Raw genomic sequence first — 22,212 nt, 5'->3', positions numbered from 1 at the left:
ACTGTGTTATCTTAAAGACTGACAACATAAATCAATAGAATCATAATTTATACTGTCCAGAAAACAATGTTCTATCTAAGTGGGAGTTGACCCACTGTTTCACAGCCTCTAAATGGCATTGTTGCTAGGAATGTGTTGCCCATGTAGTCCATCTTTCATCATCCGAACAGCTGGAAGTCAGAAGGTGCCAAATCTGGACTACATGGTGGCTGTGGTAGAATGGCATAGCCAAGATTGTCAGTGTGTTCCATGTTCTTCAAACTGGTGTAGGGCATAGCATAAAATTGCTGGGATTGGAAGCGACCTGAAGGACCCCTGAGTACTTCTCAGCAGGTTGTTCTCGAGGAGATCTTCTCCCAGTCTGCATACATATCTGGGAATACACCAACTCAAATGCAAAACCTTGCACTTTGCTTTGTTGAACCTAATTAAGTTCACATGGCCCGAGCTTTCAAATTTGTCATGGTCCCTCTGGATGGCATTCCTTCCTTTTGCTGTATCAACAGCATTGTCGTGTTGCAAGAGAAAGGTTGTCATCTTCTGTGGCCTAATTCTGGAAGCTTGAGCCTCCAGCTTAGTCAGCTTTATGATGTAGTAGTCAGAATTGATGATTCATTCTAGTTCCAGGAAATCCAGAAAGATCTCCCATTTTTCTATCCCAAAAGACAGTGCACATCACATTACTAGCTGAGGGCTGCTTTTTGAACTTTTTCATTGATGGGGAATTCATGCATTGTAACTCCAGAGACTCCTGATTGACTCCAGCTCACCATGATGATACCATGTCTCACTGCCTGTAATGATGCCAGGAAACTTTTATCTTCATCTTTTATTGGTTCAGTAGGTCCTGACAAACTTGGATGCAGTGTTCTTTCTGTTCTAGTATGAGAATTCATGGTACCCACCTGACACAAACTTTGCAATGTTCTGACATTGCCATCGTTTCCAATGCACTGAAGCTGATATTCAGCTCCATATATAGTTCCCTGATCGTAATCCATTGATATGTGTGAATGACCTGATCGCCATAATCCTCATTTTGTGGTGTGACATTTTGGATGGTCATTCAAAATGAAGCTTATCTTTCATTTGTGACATTGGTGTTCCCACCAACCTCACCACCTCATTGTTCTCACATCCACTGTTTGGTCTCCATACACATTTAGCAAGCATAAATGAATGTAACTGAATGCCATTTTCTCCACATGAAGAATTACAGACCTTTGTTTCATATGTACTTCAGTGTCAGACTGCCCCTTTGATGCCACCTGTTTCATGTTAGCAAAATTCAATGGCATATTTGTGGGAAGATTCAACTTCCACTTTTCAACACCTGCCTCTGACATAGTGGGCCAACATCATAAAATATAAGGCATTACTTTTGGATCAGCACTTGCATACTTATTACAGGAAGAAGAAAAAATTATGATTACATAGCTTATTAAGAATATGAAAAAGTGTTGCTCATATACAGGAAGAGATAAGAAAATGTTTTTTGTTTTGTTTTGTTTTGTTTTAATGAATGAAAAGAAAAAAGCAATGGCTACTTTTTATCAACTTCTGCAATTATTTTACATTCATATCTCTGCAATCTATGTGTGAATTAGTGATAAGGATTTACTGATACCTTGATGATGCTGCAGATCTGTGTTTTTAGATAGTGCTATGAGTTTTAGTTCCTATTTCTTCCATATTATTACAGTATTCCTGCTATAAATATTGTTGTCTTTCCCAGTTCTTCAATGTCTTGGATGCTAATAGACCCATTTCACCCTCAAGGTGGGACAGATTTGTATTCTCTTCATGTTCCTCTCCAAAACCTTGTAGACTCTTCCAAGAGTAGGGCACAGGGAAAGGAACAGTGAATATTTCTTTCCCAGGTGGATGGCATCTTCATTTTCCCTAGGAGCTACAGAATTTCATTCTAGATATCAACGGTTCTATGGAAGAGGATAGGACCAATCCTTTCTCTTAGATGGTGATTTCTGTAGAATATGTGAGTTTTCCCTTGACATTATTCAAGGGAACTATCAAATCACCTGGATAATAATTGAAAGTCAGTGGCATAAAAGATGGGTTAAGAGAATTTTTTCAGGGACAGGAGAAGTAGAACTGCTTCTCCAGGAAAGAAGCCGGTATCCAAAGATGATAGCAAGCCAGGTAGGGCAAAGCCCAGAGCATTACAAGTGCAGTTCCACAGCATGCCTACTGTCAGTCCCAGTGTCAGTCACTGAACCAATATAAAACTCCTGCTTCTGTACACATTAGACTTACCTTTCATTTTGGAGGGACTTGGTTACTTTTCACTCCAGATCTCAAAATGAATTTGATTTACTGAAATGAAGCAAGCCAGCTCTCTTAGCATTGTTTTGAAGATAAATTAGAAATACAGCTGAGAAGGGACTTTTTTTTTTTTTTTTAAACTGGGAAAAATAAGTACAGTGAAAGTTATTAAAATTTCTCAGAATACCATCAGTTTGAAAAATTCTAGCCATGTTCCAAAGCATTGTAATTTAACACTGCTGGAGTATCACCAACATGGTTGTTGTAAGAAGAGCTCTGTGAATTTCAGTGTTAGTAAAACCAGATCTTCACTTGATATTAGATATAAGTCCCTCTTAATTAAGAATGTCATAGCTATGAAATAGTAAGCTCAACGTAGTATGGTTTCCAGGGAAACAGCCTTATTAATAGAATTTGCTGATCACGTGCATCCTGATTACATAACTATATATTGATTATTTTGTTGTAATATGGAAAGATAACTATGGAGTAGAAAAACAGAGAAGAATATTGAAAGAGACAAGATAAACCAGTAGGCTTTATAGGATTCCTTTATTTTTTCTAAGCAGTAGCTTTAATTTCAACTTTATTTTTTTTAATTTTATATTAAATTAACAGGATTTTACTCAGAAATCCGGTGATTATCACAAATTAGCCAATGTGGCAGATTGAGTGCATTGAAGGAAAGGAATTAGAATTTTTCTGAAACTTGGTTTTCTCATATCTGCACTGTTGAAAAGAGAGCACAAGATATATTATCCCATCATCACAAGACTTATTTTTTCTTTATTTTTAACAAAAAATGATTTTTATAATTTTATGAATTGAGTGAAAGCTTTTTTTTTTAATGTAATTTTATTTTGAGGCAAATAAACACAGGTTTCTGTCTGTTTTTTTTTAAGTTTTACTTAGAAATGGCTTCTCATTTCTAGGATGAATTTCTTTACGAGAAAGCAAAAGAGGCACAGCCTTTGTTTGTGTCTGGTGCATGAGACCTCAGTCTTTTGTGACCAAACAGTGGCAACTGATTATCACTCCTATGAAACACCTGTAATTCAATTGGAAGATCTCATAGGGATAAATATTTATTTTAAGAGCTTGAGCACAGACTGAGATGACAAACTATAGAAATAGCTGTCTGTCAGGAAGTCACCAAATAGAATTGTTGATCTTTCATCTTTACTAATACAATAGACTTGCCTTTAAAAAAAAAAAAAAAAAAAAAAAAATTGTTGTCAGCATTAATTCCCTTAAGCATTAGAAAGGTATAGGCATAGGTAACAACATACTATCTCAAATTTCTTCTGGGGAAATTAATAATTTGATTTCTTAGCTTTGTTGTGCCTGTATTGTGATGAAGTAAATGTTGACAGAATGTAGTATTTGCTTGAATAGTGGTACACGCATGTTAAAACATTGCAAGAGAAGACTTCATCCTATTTAGAACTTTGAACGTGACTTGTCTTCAGATCTTTTATTTTTCATCTACTGAGTACTGTGCTGAGGACTTCCAAAGGAAAAGAATCACAAAAATAATGTATTAAGAATCTTAATATTATGAATTGTAAATTAATGTTATGAAATATAGCTACTAACAGTGTTAACTAGCATACTTCAATATTCTTAGTTAGCATCATGAGCTACATACTGTCATAGTTTAACTCTGGTAGGGAGCTCAGCCCTACAAAGCCTTTTGCATACACCCCTCTCAGTGGGATGGAAGACAGAGTCAGAAAGCTAAAAGTGCAAGGTACTAGGCAAAGAAAAAGCTGCACATGCTGGCAAATCAAAAGAAGGAATTCATTCAGTATGTTCCATCAGCAGACAGGTGTTCAGCCACTTCCAGGAAAACAGAGCTTGTGACACATAACAGTTTATTGGGAAGACAAATGCCATAATACTAAGCATCCCTCTTCCGCCTTTTTTTCCCCAGTGTTATTTTCCTGAGCATGATGTCATATGGAATTGAATATCTTTTCCACTTTCTTGTGTGCTCCCATCCTCCTCACTGGCAGGGCAGGAGAAGCAGAAAAGTCTTGACGCTGCATAAGCACTGCTCAGCAGTAGCTAAAACACTGGAACATACTTTTCATCCTAAACCAAAAAGGCAGCACCGTACCAGCTACTACAAAAAACAAAAACAACCAAAAAAGCCAGATACAATTACATAATTTATATAATAAAATAATGTCTAAAACACCTTTGTGATAATTGATTTTTTGACATAGTAAGAAAATTAAGTTATCTCAAAAATGAAAGTGTAATTTAGAATCAATTTTCTCGTAGTATAACTTTGATTAAGAAATACAGTAAAAAATCCAGTTATTACTATTTTTGACCTAGCCATAGATCAAGAATATTAAATGTAAAAATATACAGCACTGCATAAATATATAAACTGTATTTTATCTAAACCCATTACAGTAATATGAAAACACTTATCTGCTGTGAGGGAAGAGAATAAAATATTGATATTTAAGCTAATGAGGTTAAATGTGAACATATGATATGTTCAATAATACAAGTTCAAGAAATATCTCAGACTGGTACACATTTTAATGCACTTCCTGATAAAATTTTAATGACTGCCATTTTTATCAAAAGCAGCAGAATTTGGGACATGGTCATTTTCTTGTGGAAAAAGAAAATAAATGTTAAGAATGTTTTTATGTGCAATTTATTCGTGTGCAATTTCTTTGCAAGCATTTGTATCAAGCTGTTGACTTTGGTCACCTACAGTTGCCTTATTTAAATATGCTGCCCTCAAGGAACAAAAATATCTTCTGTTTTCTGCATACATCTATTTCTCTTTTGTCTATGCCTTGTATTATTTTAATAAGAAAGAGGACAACCTAGCACCTCGAATCTCCATCCACTCATATTACAGATATATGCATACATTGCTTTAGCCTGACTATAGTATTAGTATTTATTTAGTGACTTTTTTTTTTCCAAAAGGATTTTTTTTTCTCATCTGAAATCCAGACACATGCAAGGAGTTTTCCTTCTTTGTAACTGAAGTTCAGTTCATGATTGGCACCTAAAATCGGAAGCAGCGGTCTGCTGTTTACATGTACCAGCTAGTAATGTTTTAGGTATCACAGAACATATTACCTGCCAAAAGCTGACAGACTGATAAAGGAAAATCACACTTTATTCATCAGCAATTGAAGTCCAGATGAAGCAGCTGACAGTCCTTAAAATAAATCTAGCTGCCTGTGTTTAGATAATGGCATTGTAATTTGCACATGTTTGTATATTTGTGGAGGGGACTAAATATTCCTGCTTCTCAGCCATCAGCTGCACTCCAAAAACATTGGGAGTCCTAAATAAATGTTGTACAAGATCTTCCAGACGGTACAGGTGTGGTGCCATATGTAATTAAAACCTGCTTTAATTTGTTATAAGCAGGAGATTATAGGGATCATCATCTAGAAGTAGAACTCAATTGCTTAAATATGGTCATTGAGAGTTTGATCCAATTCTGGATGCCTTGGGGTATCTGATATAAGGATCTGGTGGTTGTGATGCAGAATCTGCGTAACAGAGTTTTCTGGACTGCTATCAGTAAGATCCTGAAATTATTCAGAAAGGTGCAGACCTCAGGAGATCTCTAGTCAAAATGCTAGCTCAAGCAGGGTCAGCTACGAGGTTAGTCCAGGCTGCTTAATCCAGTGGTATCTTGAAAGTCTCAAGGGTGTTTTATAACATCTCAGATGCCACTGGATATGTCTGTACAGGCAATTGATTTGAATACTTAACACAATTTGTAGCCTTATTTCATATAAATATAATTTTTTTCAGCTGTATTCACGGACCATCTGTATGTAGTAACCTGTTATAGCTTTTATGCCAATGAAGAAGATAGACACATTATGGAAACACAGAATCATAGAAACACCATGGTTGGAAAAGAAGATCCAACTATCCACCTATCACCAATATTTCCCACTAAACCACATCCCTCAGTACAACAACTAAACGTTTGTTGAACACCTCCAAGGGCAGTGACTCCACCACCTTCCTGGGCAGCTTGGTCCAGCATCTGACCACTGTCTTGGAGAATTATTTCTAATGTCCAACCTTAATCTCTCCTGGCACAACTTGAGGCCGTTCCCTCTAGTCTTACTGCTAGAGATGTGGGAGAAGAGGCTGACTCACACTTCACCACAACCTCCCTTCAGGAAGTTGTAGAGAGTGATAACGTCACACTTGGGCCTCCTCATCTCCAGACTGAACAATCCCAGCTCCCTCAGCCATTCCCTATAAGATTTGTGCTCCAGACCCCTCACCAGCTTTGCTGTCCCTCTCTTAACATGCTCCAGGGCCTCATTGTCTTTCTTGTAGTGAGGGGCCCAAAACTGAACACAGTACTCAAGATGTGCACTCACCAGGGCTGAGTACAGAGGAATGAATCATCTCCCTGCTCCTGCTGGCTACACTTCTGATACAAGACATTTCTGATACCACTGGCCTTCTTGGCCACCTGGACACACTGCTTGTTCATGTTCAGCCAAGCATTGATCAACACCCCCAGGTCTGCTTTTTCTACATAGTCTTCCAGCCACTCAGCCCCAAGCCTGTAGCACTGCCCGAGGTTGTCGTGGCCAAAGTACAGCATCTGGCACTTGGTCTTGTTGAACTTCATCCCATTGGCCTCAGCTCATCTATCCAGCCTGTCCAGATACCTCTGTAAGGCCTTTCTACCCTCAAGTAGATCAACATTTCCTGTAATGAGGGTGCACTCAATTCCTTCATTCAGGTCATTGGTAAAGGTATTGAATAGGACAGGCCCCAGTACCAACCCACAGGGACCACCACTCATGAGCCATCGTCAGCTGGATTGAACTCCATTCAGCACCACTCTCTGGGCCCAGCTATCCAGCCAGTTCTTTACCCAGGAAAGAGTGTACCTGTCCAAGCCATAGACTGCCAGCTTCTCTGGGAGAATACTGTAGGAGTATTCATGCTGTCTAGGCCTGATCTCTTACTTGTTCCACACATGCTGTTTGATTTCCCTCAAGATGATCTGCTCCATCATCTAGATTATTAATCCTTAATTTTGCCAGTAATGCAGGAAATCAATAAATTCAAAACTTGTAGAATAAAGTTTTGTTTCTTTGTTTGTAGGTGTTTTTATTATTATTATTAGTTATACATGTTATATATGTTATTATTTTGTAAAGGATGTATTACGAAATACTGCACAATGTTTTTATATGGAAATGTTGTGTAACTGCATGTTCAGGATAATTTTTCAATGTTACTTTGGGAACCTACAGCTCCTGGAGGCTGAAGCATACAAGAAAATATTTTATTTCCTTCGGTGTTTTCAGTTAAGCAGTCTTAAGGGATGTTAGGATAACCTCAGTTAAATATTGATTTTTTTTCATGTCCTTTAAACAAACAAACAAACAAATAATCAATCCCACAAAAGACTATGTTCTGTATTAAAACGATAAACACATTACATCAGTTTTGTGATCTAGGCATTTTTTATTATCTTGTCATCCACAGATCCTGGCTGACCTAGAAAACCACGCACTTTTTAAGGATGACCTAGAATGCCAGAAACTTATTCTGGAAGCCATGAAATATCACCTTTTACCAGAGAGAAGAACTCTCATGCAAAGTCCAAGAACTAAACCTAGAAAATCTACAGTTGGGACACTTTATGCTGTTGGAGGAATGGATAACAACAAAGGTATTAAATGATATTTGTTACCTTATAAAAGTTATATTTTGTGTTTACTTTATTAGAAAATAGTGAAATAACTTTCTATTATTTGTTTAGGGTGGAGAAGGAGCATATGTAAGTCAGTGTAGAATTGCTGCCAAAATCCAAGTCAGGAAAACTGTCAATAGTTTTGGTCCAATTAAGATCTACTTACACTTAAAGAAAAATGTAATGTTGTTAGAGAACTGAAACTGAGTTTTGAGTTCATTCTCTGCTCAAAATTACTGTGATTTCCAAGAATTTAAATGAAGTATCTGTAGCAACGTTCACTTACCTTACTTTTAGTTTTATAAAAATTCTCTTTCATTTCTGTTTTGTGGGAGAGATAATAAATAAATAAATAAATAAAAAGAATCAATAAACTAGAACTCATATGTTGACATAAAACTATTTGCAAAGAAAATGAAAAGGATAATAATTACAACAAATGAACATGTATCTCAATGTAAATAACAAGTGATGTGAAAGCAATTTCTCATTTCCCCCCCATTGATGCCAAGTAGTCTCCTTAACAGCTGAAGAGAGTGAAATGAATTGTCACCTCCTTCAAAACTCCTGCATGATCTAATATGGTACAAAATACCCCCATAGCCCAGCTTAATTTAGCTGTCCTAATTCTGTTCCATCACATCTCCTTGGGCATGTAGAGGAACTCTTGTGTCATTGCCTGGAATAACAATTGAGCACCTGGTGAAGGGGATGGCTGACCTAGGAAGTATAGGTTCAAACAATTTAGCTGTGCTGCTCACCTGACCAGAACGAGTGGACCTTGGGTCTTCTCCTCCCACTCCTCACCCGCCCTTGCTGGGCTCATTCTTGGGTTAACCTCATTAAAGGCTGGTCCTGGGAAAGAAGGTATGTTCTACAGACAGAGATTCTGTCAACAGTTGGATGAGTCAGCTTTTTTTTTTTATTTTATTTTATTTTAATTGGTTCCCAGTTATACTTTGCTTGGCATTGCAAACAACTTGTCAGAAATAGTTTTGATGCTCTGCAGGGTAAACAGGGCTAGAAAAGGGCTTTGTTGAGAATGGCCTTGGCTCTATACAACGCCACAATTATAAATGTTGGTGTGTTATCAGCATTGTTTTCTCCTAGAACCAAAACATACCACCATGCCAGATGTTCTGAAGAAAACAATTTTATCCCAATTGAAATTAAGGCAAATCTTATGCATGAATAATACTTTTCAGGTGCAAAAAGTTATTAGTCAGTCAGAGGAAAAGACTGGACAAAAAGCTTTAACTGGGTTCTCACTTTCTCAGCATCTGAAGAGGGGTTGAATTATGCTATTAACTGCTTTTAAAAAAGTAAGAAGTGATATGATAGAAATGTTATCAAATATTTTTTGTGGGCAGTTATGATTAAGAAGGCTAGTCCACTGATTTTTTTTGACTGAAGTAAGATATTTGAGGTAAAAGCTGCCTGTCTAGTAAGCCTATATTTTTGGGGAGGTTTTCATTATTAATTTGTCTTGAAATTCAGTAACAATTCCACAGTATCCTACAGTTCCTATGAATATTCAGACTGAAGAATATGCCTTCAGAAGCCAGAGTTCTACTGTAAAAGAATGTTCTCTAATAAATAAATAAATAAATAAATAAAATGCATGCAATGAAATTAAATCTTCATACAGATCTGTGTTTAGGGTTAGTTCTTGAAGTTGTTTTGCTGCATAGTCAGGGTAATATCTTTTTCAAAAGAAATTTTTCCCACATAACTACAGCATCAGGAGAGCTGTATGTGCCTGTGTAGCATCTGCAAAGGAGGGTGTTACAGCTTATGTAACATGTTCCTAATAACTCTGCAGCCATTTTGCACTGGCTTGCATCTGTTCAGTTCATCCCATGTGATGCTGCCATATCCAGGGCTATTTGGGCACTATGAGGCTTGATTCTCAAATCAGTTCAGCAAATCTGAGTGCTGGTTGCATGTTTTGAAGAATTACTGTGAATTAGTACAGTACACCTCAGTCTTCAGGTCATGAGATGATGCAGATGTTGCATTATCTTTCCTCATTAATTAGTATTTTCTCCACAACTTTCTCCAAAGAAATGCTGACATGGATTACTGTTACTTGCAATGGTGTATTTTTAATGCTTTTTGATGTTTGTTACCAGATATAAAATGTTACATGTAAGATGGAGGTGAGCTAAGCAAATTATCAGTTTAAGAGCTTGTATATAAAGCAGTGGGTAACTGCTGGTATTGTGAAAGTATTTCAAGGTTATGTGACCCACTTCATAAAAGTAGCCTACCATGCTAAAGCAACTTTGTTTTGCAATCTCTCCTATAATTATTCTCCTTTCCATAGAAGAAGTGATAATTAAACTCCAGCAGACAGTGACTGGAATTATGCCTGACATGAAAAGTTAATGTAGCATAGTACTAACTGGATAGAATGAAATGGAGCAAGGTTAGATCATTCAATAATTTTAATTCCCAACTTGTGAAAACCTCATTTAAATGTCTTTTCACCCATTTTTGTTTACTTATTCATTTGATTTAAAAGACACATATAATCTGTTTCTTTGTTTCTTATACGGGCTGTATTGGTAGAACGAGAGGAAGGTGTAAGGAAGGTGTGATTCCAAATACATGCTTCTGATAATACTCTGTTCCCCTTACCCATTCATTTAGTCACATTAACTTCTGTAACTTAAATTAGCAGGATTTATTCACCTAGTAGTAGACAAAAGATGTCCAGATGCACATAAAAAGGAGAGTGTTAGGCTGTAATAAATGAGTAAATGCATGAAGTGATATTTGTCAATTTCTGAGAATGCAAAAACACTGACATTGGTCTTGCAATCCCAAACAGAACAAAGCTGTGTGGTAGAACATAGTCTTTACAGTCTATCCTAGGAAATGCATTTTAAAATTACAATAGGAGAAATATATTTAGACAGCTAGAGGAGATTTGTATAAGCAATTAGACAGTGTTATGTTGATGACAGAATATGAATGATCTCTACTGAAATATTTCAACCTGTCAATACTAAGGAAAAGGAGTATCCTTTGAAAAACAAAGCAGAAAAAAAAAGATCCCAGAAGACTGGTATATAATATTTTTGGGAATCGAAGTCCTAGATTATTGTATGATTTGTTGAATCATAGTCTTTAAGTAAATAAGTAAATGAAGGAGAAAATACAAGGAAATAATGAAAAATTACATAAGCAAAAAACCTCTTCCAGGAAGATGACATCTCATTAACAGAGGACAGAGTTCATTTACTGATTATTAAATATGTATTTATGCTTTAGTCTTGTGATTAAACATAAAATATATCTGGAACATTACTTTGATACTATGTGAAGCGCATCATCGGTCTATCAAACCTTAGAGATTTTGTCATGATTATTTCGGGCTGCCTAGAAAGATCATTACTTTCACTACAACAATAAGAAAAAGTGAAGCTTTTAAAATGTGAAATTTTGAGGTCTTCAGTCACTTCTGCTTAACTTCCTATGTTGTATATTTTTCCTTTTTTTTGTATTAGTTCTCAGTCTCTTGTAATAATCTTTTTTCTTTAAAAATGTTTTATCAAATGTGCTTTATTTCTTATGTAATATTTATTATAACTACATGAAATTGCTCTTTTCTCTAGTGAACTTCTAAAATGCTCTTTTCTCTCTTTTGTTGTGTTTTTGTTATGTTTTTTGTTTTTTGTCATCATTTTTTATAAAGACTTCTTGCAGAACGCTTTCCTTGAACCTCATTTATTTTAATTGTAAATTTTTCATTCTCATATAGGCATGTTTTAAATACTGAAAGAGGTATTGTCCAACCTACTGACATTCTTAATCTTTTAGGAGTCTGCTGGAAGTACTGAAAATTGAGGCAGAAATAATGAAAGCATCTAGGTTTTCCTCTTAGTTAATTATTCTTGGTCTCTCTAAGAAGTGTGCCTGAGATGCTGAGATGGTTTTGTAGCATTTTGTACGCAGCTTATAGCATTTTTCAGGTTTGGAATTTACTACAAACCATGTTGCCATCACATATATAAACAATATTCATGAGAAATTTTGTGTACATAGCGATATGGAGAAAGCATTTTAGATTTGATATTAGGTAGGAAATATTTCTTCACTTAAAGGATTGTGAAGGGTTGAAACAGGCTCCCCAGGGAACTTAGCCAACATCCCTGGAAATATTTAAAAGATGTCAAGATTTGGTCCTTAAGAACATGGTTTAGTGGTAGACAGTGCTAGGTTGTCTCGCTCCAATTTATAGGAGGGAGAGGAGGTTCTTTTATTATCTATATACCCGGCGTGAGATTAAGAAGCAACGGTTCAAATGTTGGTCCGACCAGTTTATTACAAATCTTAATCAGGGGAAATGGGGAAGGGGAGAACGGACACTATTATGAATTAGGGTAATGGGGAAGGGAAGGAGGGCGATAGAAAAGATAGAAAAGAAGAAGCAAGGGATCTTTATAGGCAGCAAGAGGGAGATGGTCACCACCATGGATCCAGCCTGGTTCGTAGTTCAGTCTTTGATCTTCAGTAGCGGTGGGTCGTCAGGCAGAGTTGTTCTGTTGACAACGACGACGACGACACGGAATGACGACCATGGTGATGATGGCCCCTTTTCAATAGTTTCAGAGTGGTCAAGTCAGCTGTCTTTAGAGTGACAGCTCAAATCCAAAGTGGTTGAGTCAGCTCTCCTTTGAGTGGCAGCTTCTGGCTCTGGGATCTCAGCAGAAACTCCTTTGTTCCCATCTTCCGGGCCTTGCCAGCAGATAAGAGGGAGCAGGGGTGCCCATCTGCATCCTGTTTCTCACAGAACACGATGGTATCGTTCCCCAATTTTCCCACAACTAGCTGGAGCTGTTTAGTCACCGGCCAGATCTTCCACCAGTAAACACTCCTGAGCACTCTCATCCACTCTTCTACAGAGCAAGCAGCTCTGGAGGAAGGGGCTTTCAAATGTTCCCAAAGCGATATCGATTGTCACACGGTTAGCACCCATTAGTTGCCTCCTCAACAAATCATTCAGAGTCTTATCGCAAGAAATACCTCAGGAAGCAAGCTTTGAGCCAAAAAACAAAGAAGGATTCTCACATAGGTTAATGGTTGGACCTGATGATCTTAGAGCTCTTTTCCAACTAAATGATTCTATGTATCTAAATACTCCAGGAGTTGATGCTGAAACCCCACTAGCCCCTGCAGCTGCCACCACGAGCCATGTCACCCGCACCCAACCTGGCTTCAGCAGGTAGTAGTACTCTGTTCCCTCTCCAAGGTCTCACCAAGAGTTGGTACTGAGCCCTTGGGATAGGGATGGGAAACAAAATTATTGAAGCATTTTTATTTTTTTTTAATTATTATTATTATGCCCCTAAGTGCTATATCCACATATTTTTAAGTATCTTTACACTGGTCTTTTAACAGTTGCATTAAGTTGCCTATTCAAAAGTATGCTCTGGAAGAGTAAAAACCTTATATTTTGTAATTGTAGCTTATGTAAGGGTGCATAGGAACACTAAATTTAAGATTAGTATTCCCTGCTGAAAACTGGAAGATGTTAGCAACATAGTGCAGAAAATGAATCTGAAATATTAATTACCCTGCTGAAGCAGTATTTCAGATATTACCTTTATTTCGCTTTTGCCTTACATGAAAATACGTAGACCATGGAAGAATACACTTAGATATATTAGTGTCTGTATCCAATATACTCCCACATAACTCTCATGCTTCTGTTGATGAGCAAAGGTAGTCTAGCATACTTGCATTTCAGAGTCCAGAGGGAATGGCTGATGTAGTCACTGAGCCACACTCAATAATCTTTGAAAAGTTGTGGCAGTCAGGTGAAGTCCCTAGTGACAATATAGCATCCATCTTTAAGAAGAGTAGAAAGGATGACTCTGGAAGTTATCAACTTGTCAGCCTCTGTGCTGGGGAAAGTCATGGAGCAGATACTTCTGAAAGCTGTGCTAAGGTACATGGAAGACAGGGAGGTGATATGGGACAACTAGCATGGTTTAATCAGTGGCAAGTTCTGTCTGACCAACCTGTTGGCTTTCTATGATAGCATGACTGCATCTATGGACAAGGGAAGAGCCACTGATGTCATCTATGTGGATTTCAGTGAGGCTTTTGTAACATCCTCTCCAAACTGGAAATATGTGAATTTTTTTTGAGTTTTCAGTGGATGGAGTACTGGTAACAGAGTACACAGTGGTCAGTGACTCAGTGTCCGAATGGAGATCAGTGATGAATGATGTCATTTGGGGGTCAGGACTGGGACTGGTGGCCTTTAATATCTTTTTTAACAATATTAACAGATATCATTTTAAATAATTGAATGTTCCCAAAGGTTTTCTGATATTTGGTCATGTAACTTTCTGGCAAATCCTTATACACACGCATTCATTCATTCATTCATTTAAAAAAAAAAAAAAAAGAAAAAAAAAATAGGACTATTATACACAAGTTATTTATTTAAGTGCTTAAAGGCATTTCTTACAGTGAAAATAATGAGAGCAACAGTGACGGTTGCTCTGTTTCTGTATAATTCTTCCTTTACTGACGTATTCTCCTTGATGCCTGCATTAGTAACCTGCTTAGGTCATATTCATTCCACTTGAGTAACTATCTTTTAAGTTCACGATGTAATGTTGCAGATCATTAGATCAAGGTCATCAGTTTTTCACCTAATCATAGCAGCATCTTTAAATCTTGGGCCAAACGGATGACTATGCATCAGCAACAGTTTTAATAATAGCAAAAGCAGCAGAAAGTGTGTGTGGGGGGGAAGAATCCTTGTAATGATAAATATAGTATTCCTGCCTTTCTTCATGGTTTTAAATACTGGTATTATTCTAACTGTGAGGAACAAATCCTTCTTAAGAAAATACCTGTATTGAACACAGAGCTACTATTTTATTGTTTGGTTTTCTTGCAAGGTTTGTTTTTTGTTTGTTTGTTTGTTTTAGTTGATTGGTTAGGCATCCATTTCAGTGTCTGAGGTAATTTTCAATTTGTATATGCCATCATTCTTACATTTATATGTAGCTGAAATTGCAGAGGTTTCAGCAAAGCTACATTCTAATTTTACAAGCTTACAAATGATAACTAAAGGAAAAAATATAGAATTTTGGAGTGTGCAGTGGTGTACTTAGCTAATTTTATCCACTAACCATCTGGATCATAAGAATTTATGTAAAAAAATAAATTGAAATGAATATCAAGAATATTAATCAAAATCCTTAACTTCTTATCATTTGTCTTGCCACATGCATGGTACAGCCATAGTATGTTTCTCATATATACAGATATTAATAAAGTTCTGTTTCACCTGTCTTTTCCATATAATTTGTCTTCATTACTAATTAAAATAACTCATGCTTTTTTAGAGGTCTAGCCATCTGAAAAATCACAGAATCACAGAAGAGTTTGAGTTAGAATGGATCTTTAAAGGTCATCTAGTTCAACTGCCCTGCAATGAACAGAGACACCTACAGCTACACTGCTTGCTCATCCTGACCTTGAATGTCCTCAAGGATGGAGTTTCTGCCATTTCTCTGGGCAGAAACTCCTCCAGTGCTTCACTACCCTTATTGTAAAACAAAACCAAAAAAACTCTTTCTTATACCCAATACCTAAATCTCCCCTTTTTTCATTAGAAACCATTTCCCCTTGGTCTATCACCACACACCCTAAAAAAGAGTCTGTTCACTTCTTTCTTATAGCCCCCTTTAAGATAGTGACAGGCCACTTTCACATCTTTACAGTGCCTTCTCTTCTCCAGGCTTAACAACCCCAGCTCTCTCAGCCCATCCTCATGGGGGAGGTGTTCTATCCCTTGGAAGTTGTGCCTGCATATGTTTGTGCAAGAGAAATTACTGTAAATTACTATGAAATTACTATGAATTACTATGTGCATTGTAAGATCCTTGATTTTTCTATGTATGAAGGCTGCCCTGAAAGTAACGCCTCTTATTTTATTGTGTTGGCCCATGATTAAAGGGGCAAATGGTGGTGGTATCTCATTAGAGGTTGAACCTTCCCGACAATATTCTGTTACACTTTGTTGCTTGTGACAGATAGCAACTGAGGGGTAGTCTAACAAATTGGTGGCTGACACTGAAGTGCAAATGAAGCAAAGGTGTGTTACTGAATTCCTCTATGGGACAAATGGCACTCACTGACATTCATCAACACTTGTTAAATGTTTAGTTGTAGTTTCCAAGGAAATAGATCTGGCATTACTTTTGGAATGATGTATGTATTTGTTTTTGTTCTGCTACTGCAGACCTTCATGTCCAGTATCTTAAGGCAGTCTAATAAACCACAACTGAAAGAATAAGCTGCAATTGAATACAGATTAGATGTAATTTCATGCATTCTTTTTATACAGTTAAGATTATTTTAATTTGTGTCTTTGAATATTTTACTTGTATCAGGGTATTCCATTTGTTTTGTTTTACTGGAAAATGTCTATCTCTGGATAATTAATACATAATGTTGCTAAAAAAAGAATGGTTTTTGCTGTATTTCATCATTTCATCATGATTTCATCATTTATATGTAATGTACCAAGTGCATCATTCTTTAATATCTTCTCTTTTCATATATGAAAATATTGTTATCTCTTAGTTATATTAGGTACCCAAGCACAGACAGTAAGAACAAAATGTATTTAGATACTGAAATGTTAAGAGCTGAAATACTCTGCCAGTGAGTGGCTACTTCTTGGAATGGATCGATCTGAAAAATGTCATGTTCTATTTACAGGACACAAGGTTCCTCAGTTCTGGGTTCCTCAGTTCAAGAAAGACAGGCAGCTGTCTCTTGAGACAGGCAAATGTGATGCCCATCTTCAAAAAGGGCTGGAAAAATGATCCTGGATGCTACAGACCTATCAGTCTCACCTCAGTGCCAGGGAAGTTTATGGAAAGGATAATCTTGGGAGCCATCGTGGATCAATTAAAAGTCAGCCAGGGGATCAGACCCAGTCAGCATGGGTTCATGAATGGTAGATACTGTTTGACAAACAGGGGAAGTTTAGGTTAGATATTAGGTGGAAGTTTTTCACTCAGAGGGTGGTGACGCACTGGAAGAGGTTGCCCAAGAAGGTTTGGATGCCCCATCCCTGGAGGCATTCAAGGCCAGGCTGGATGTGGCTCTGGGCAGCCTGGTCTAGTGGTTGGCAACCTGCATATAGCAGGGGAGTTGAAACTCAATGATCTTTGAGGTCCTTTTCAACCCAGGCCATTCTATGATTCTATGACTTCTTTCTATGACAACGTGACCTGCTTAGTGGATGAAGGTAAGGCTGTCAGTAAGGGTGGTTGAGAACATAGACTGAAATCAGCAGCCTGTTTCTATCCTGAATGTATTTGTTTTTCTTTAATTACGAGTAGTAAGTTTATGACATTCACTGCATCAGCGGACAAGGGATGTCATCTATCTGGACTTCAGTAAGGCCTTTCATAGGGTGGTCCACAACATCCTTCTCTCTACATTGGAAAGGTGTGGATTTGGTAGGTGGACTGTTCAGTGGATGAAGAACTGGCTGCAGGATTGAGTCCAGAGAGTGGTGATCAATGGCTCAATGTCTGGAGATTGATGATGAGTGGTGTCCCCCAGGGGTTGGTACTGGGGCCGATACTCTTCAATATCTTCATCAGTGATATTGACAGTGTGGTCGAGTGCACCCTCAGCAAGTTTGCTGACACAAAGCTATGGGGTGTGGTCAACACACCAGAAGGATGGGATACCATCCAGAGAGACCTAGACAGGCTTGAGCAGTGGGCCCAGGTAAATGTCATGAGGTTCAATAAATCCAAGTGCAAGGTCTTGAACCTGGGTCAAGGCAACTACAAATTCAAGCTGGGTGATGAAAGGATTGTGCACAACCCTGTCAAAAAGAACTTGAGGGTCCTGGTGGATGGCAAGCTGGGCATGAACCAGCAATGTGCCCTCTTAGCCCAGAAACCCAGCCATGTCTTGGGCTGCACCAAAAGAAGTGTGATCTGCAGGTTGAGAGAAGCGATCCTATCCCTCTACTCTGTGTTGGTGATACCTCACCTGGACTACTGTGTCCAGATGTGGACTCCTTGGTACAGAAATGACACAGACCTGTTGGAGCACATCCAGAGGTGGACCACAAAAATGATCCGCGGAATGGAACACCTCTCCTATGAGGACAGCTGAGACCTGGGGCTGTTCAGCTTGGAGAAGAGAAGGCTATGAGGTGACATGATAGCAGCCTTTCAGTATCTAAAGGGGAACTACAGGAAAGAGGGGGATAAACTCTTTATTAAGGTCTGTGTTGATAGAACAAGGGGAATTGGATTCAAGCTCAAAGAAAGTAGATTTACATTAGATATGAGGAAAAAATCTTTTACAGTATGGGTGGTAAGGTATAGGAACTGGTTGCACTGAGATCTGGTCAATGCCCCATTCCTGGAGTCTTTCAAGGAGAGAATCATAGAATCATAGAACTGCTCAGGTTGGAAAAGACCTTGAAGATCAAGTCCAACTGCAACCTAACCATACTATACTAACTCTTAACAGCCCTCCACTAATTCATGTACCTGAGCACCACATCTAAATGGATTTTAGAAATACTCAGGAATGGTGACTCAGCCAGCACCCTGGAGCTTACTCCGGTGCTTAACAACCCTTTCAGTAGAGAAGTGTTTCTTGATATCCAACCTAAACTTACTCTGGCACAACTTTAGGCCATTTTCCCTCATCCTGTCACCTCTCACCAGTGAGAAGAGACCAACCCCACTCTCAATGTAAGCACCTTTCAGATATTTGAAGAGAGCAATAAGGTCTCCCCTCAGCCTCCTTTTCTCCAGATTAAACAGCCCCAGTTCCTTCAGTCTCTCCTCGTAAGACATATTCTCCAATCCCTTCACAAGCCTTGTTGCCCTTCTTTGGATCTGCTCCAGCACCTCAATGTCCTTTCTGTACGCAGGTGCCCAAAACTGAATACAGTACTAGATGTGAGGCCTCACCAATGGCGAGTACAGGGGCAGGATGACTTCCCTAGTCCTGCTCTCCACACCATTCCTGATACAAGCCAGGATGCCATCGGCCTTCTTGGCCACCTGGGCACACTGCTGGCTCATGTTGAGCCAAATGTTCTTCGGTACACCAAGGTTCCTTTCCATCAGGCAGTTTTTCAGCCACTTCTCCCCAAGACTGTAGGGTTGCCTGTGGTTGCTGTGACCAAAATGCAGGACCCAACACTTGGCCCTATTGAAAATCATACAGTTAATCCAGTTTATCCAGGTTTGTAGTGCCTTTCTCCTGTCAGCCAGATCAACACTCCCTCCCAGTTTAGTGTTGTTGCTGGATAAGGTCCTGGTCTTGGCTGTGGATATCCCTGTTCATTGTAGGGCAATTGGACTAGGTGGTCTTCAGAGGTCTCTTCCAACTCTAAGGATTCTATGTTTGTTTGATATGTCACAGTTCTAAATGTGCTACCACATCATTGTTAATATAGCAAAATCCTATCTGAGTAAATTCAACAAGAAGCTCTTCATTAATCATTTTGGTTTCATTATGTCACAGTTCTTCTGCTGTACCAATAGATTCTTATGAATACATCAGTTACTCTGAAAAGCCTACCAAAAATAAAATATACTGTTACATATATTCTATTATGTCTATATATTTGTATATATAGACCCCCTTTTTGACACTTCCGTTTCTGCAGTTTCCAGTTTTCTGTTTTCCTTCTGCTATCATACTATTATTATATAGGACTTGCTAATTTCTTCTTTTATATAAAGTCATATAAATATTGGTCAGTGTATAGAGAGTAAATATTGTTGCTGATATTGTAACTGAGGAAAGGACATAATTTCTACTAAAAAAAGAGTAGCATTTAAAGATGAATGTGAGATGAAAGTTATGTCAGCTTTCTACTGACAAGTAGAGAGATGAAACTTCAAGGAAAAATTGAAGTATATACAAAGTATATATATTATATAGTATATATAGTATATATAGTATAAACTATATTAACTTTAACGTGACTCATAATTTACTCTTAATTACTTACTGATTACCTTCTGTAAAAACAGACATTAATCATAGTCACTTTGACCTACCATAATGCATACAATACTACTGACCCGCTAAACCCTGTGGATGTTCCTTGTTCAGAATAAACATGGAAAAAGCTCCCTCGCATTTAAAATAAACAAACAAACAAATAAATAAATAAATAAAAGTGTTAATACCTTTCTAGAGGCACTACATTGTTTTTACTCACATATGTAGACTTGCAATCTCTAGTTACTATCTCATTATTCTTTTAAATTAAAGCCTAGTATTTTATAAACATGATAATTTATTGTTACCAAAACTTAAGGTTTAGTTGTCTTTTTTTATGTTTTAACTTCGGGGGCTTTTTTTGTTTTCTTGGGGTTTTTTTTGTTTGTTTTTTATTTCTACCAGTTATACTTTTATCCATGATGACAAAAACTTCAATTATACATAATATAATATATAATACATTGTCAACGGTTTATGGGCTGGTTCGGCCTGGTTCTGTGACTAGTGGGGCAGAGGGATTTGAGGGATTTGTATGATGACATCATACATATTATTATATGTGTAAGGTTGCCTTCATGATTACTACACCTTCATAGAGCTTCTTGCAAGTGAGCTTTTTCTCAGTGCTGTGCTGCATTATGATAATCAGTCCATCAGCTTGATGAAGCACTCCTTTTCTGTCTATTCACCTTGTTTTGGTAGCACTAGTCGCACTAGTGTCTCAGGCACTAGACATCAACACCCACTACCAGTTTTGGAAGAATAAATGTGCAAGCAGAATCAGGAATTGCCCTTATGACTTTCTCTTTTAGAAACTCTTAAGTTCTCTGTTACTATATTATATTTATCTCTGAAACAGAGATATACACAAATACTCTGTTACACAATTTTCCTTGTTTTATGCAAAATGACATGTATATTTAATATATATATGTGCTTCTAGGTAAAATATATGCATTGGATATAGACATGAGTATGTGAATGTGTATTGAATATTAACTTGAATTCATTCTTGCTTCCAAGTTTTCAGCAACCTACATAGCAATGCTTGTCAGTAATACTGATTTAAGGATGGAAATGAATTGAAACCTCTAGTTTTTGACATCACATTTCACCTCATATCCACTTTCCTGCTTTCAGGCTCTACCCTGACAAAATTCTGGTGTCCTACTGAGTGGAGTGTACACTAAGTTCACAGAGTAGCTCTTATTTCTCTGAAACCTTTTCTGACAATGTGACAGGACTGTGTAGTCCTGTCAGGCACAGGCACATCTTTACAGCAGCTGGTGGATGCTATGGCCACAGTAGTTTGTATTACAGTCTTATCTAGACACACTCTTGTCTTCCAATCTATAAAATAGATTTTTTTTTTTTTTCCCCCATTAGAAATAAAGGTTTGAGGAGAAGGAAGTATCTTGGCATTCATCTAATTCTTGTCCAAGTGGAGGACTGGATCATGAAGTGAGATTTATCAATATGAATGTTACTAGCTAATCAGCATCATCAAAAAAAGATCTGCAGGACAAAGAGCTCAGGATTATGCAGAAAATGAATGCTGGAAATTCCTGGCAATTCCCCAAAAGTCAACATTAATCTAGTATGAGAATAAGAATAGAACTAGCTTATTCTAAATCTTCCACGTTAATCAGGCAAAGTCCTTTGCATTAGGATTCTCTGAAGCACATGCCTCTGGAAAATCTCTGGTGACTGTCACAGTGTAATGCAAAAAACCTCACAGCTTTTCACACTGAAGCAGCCTAATGCATAACTTTGGATTTCAATCCGGCACTTAGCTCGTGGAGCCTTTTGTACGCTAAAGTGTTGTCTGCAGTAGGGAAGGCCAGTGGCAGGAATCAAAATGTGAACATGCTTCTTGATGAACTTTTTGTACATCCATCAGAGGACATGCACTGTAAAGAGAAACATTATTCACCACTGATCTCAGCATAAGCCTCCAAACATTTGTCCATAAATTGTGCCTTTCATTTTCTGCTTTCTGAGGGACTATGCAGTGTTATGTTCAACTGAGACTGACATGCAGAAGAAAATATAAAATGGAGCTCAAGATCTTCTACAAATGCGCAGTATCACAGAATGCTGAAATCTGGGAGCAACCTCTGGAGCTGATCAGGCCCAATTCTCCTGCTGAAGAAGGGCACCATAGAGGA

At 37.7% G+C, this 22,212-nt stretch overlaps 1 protein-coding gene across 2 annotated transcripts in view; it reads left to right on the top strand.

Moving 5' to 3' along the window:
* The window catches only part of KLHL1 (kelch like family member 1), a 233,951-nt gene that overhangs the window by 175,795 nt on the left and 35,944 nt on the right, over positions 1-22,212 (top strand). For both annotated transcript variants that reach the window (XM_042867520.1, XM_042867519.1), the window contains one exon: positions 7,801-7,987. In XM_042867520.1, the coding sequence (XP_042723454.1) occupies positions 7,801-7,987 (187 nt within the window). The remainder of the gene's footprint in view (positions 1-7,800; positions 7,988-22,212) is intronic.

This window comes from Lagopus leucura, unplaced genomic scaffold (assembly GCF_019238085.1).
Source record: "Lagopus leucura isolate 7727_CA_CO unplaced genomic scaffold, USGS_WTPT01 Super-Scaffold_100001, whole genome shotgun sequence".
Classification (NCBI taxonomy): domain Eukaryota; kingdom Metazoa; phylum Chordata; class Aves; order Galliformes; family Phasianidae; genus Lagopus; species Lagopus leucura.
Note: the sequence above shows the minus strand (reverse complement) of the source record. Positions and strands in the feature narration are given on the sequence as shown.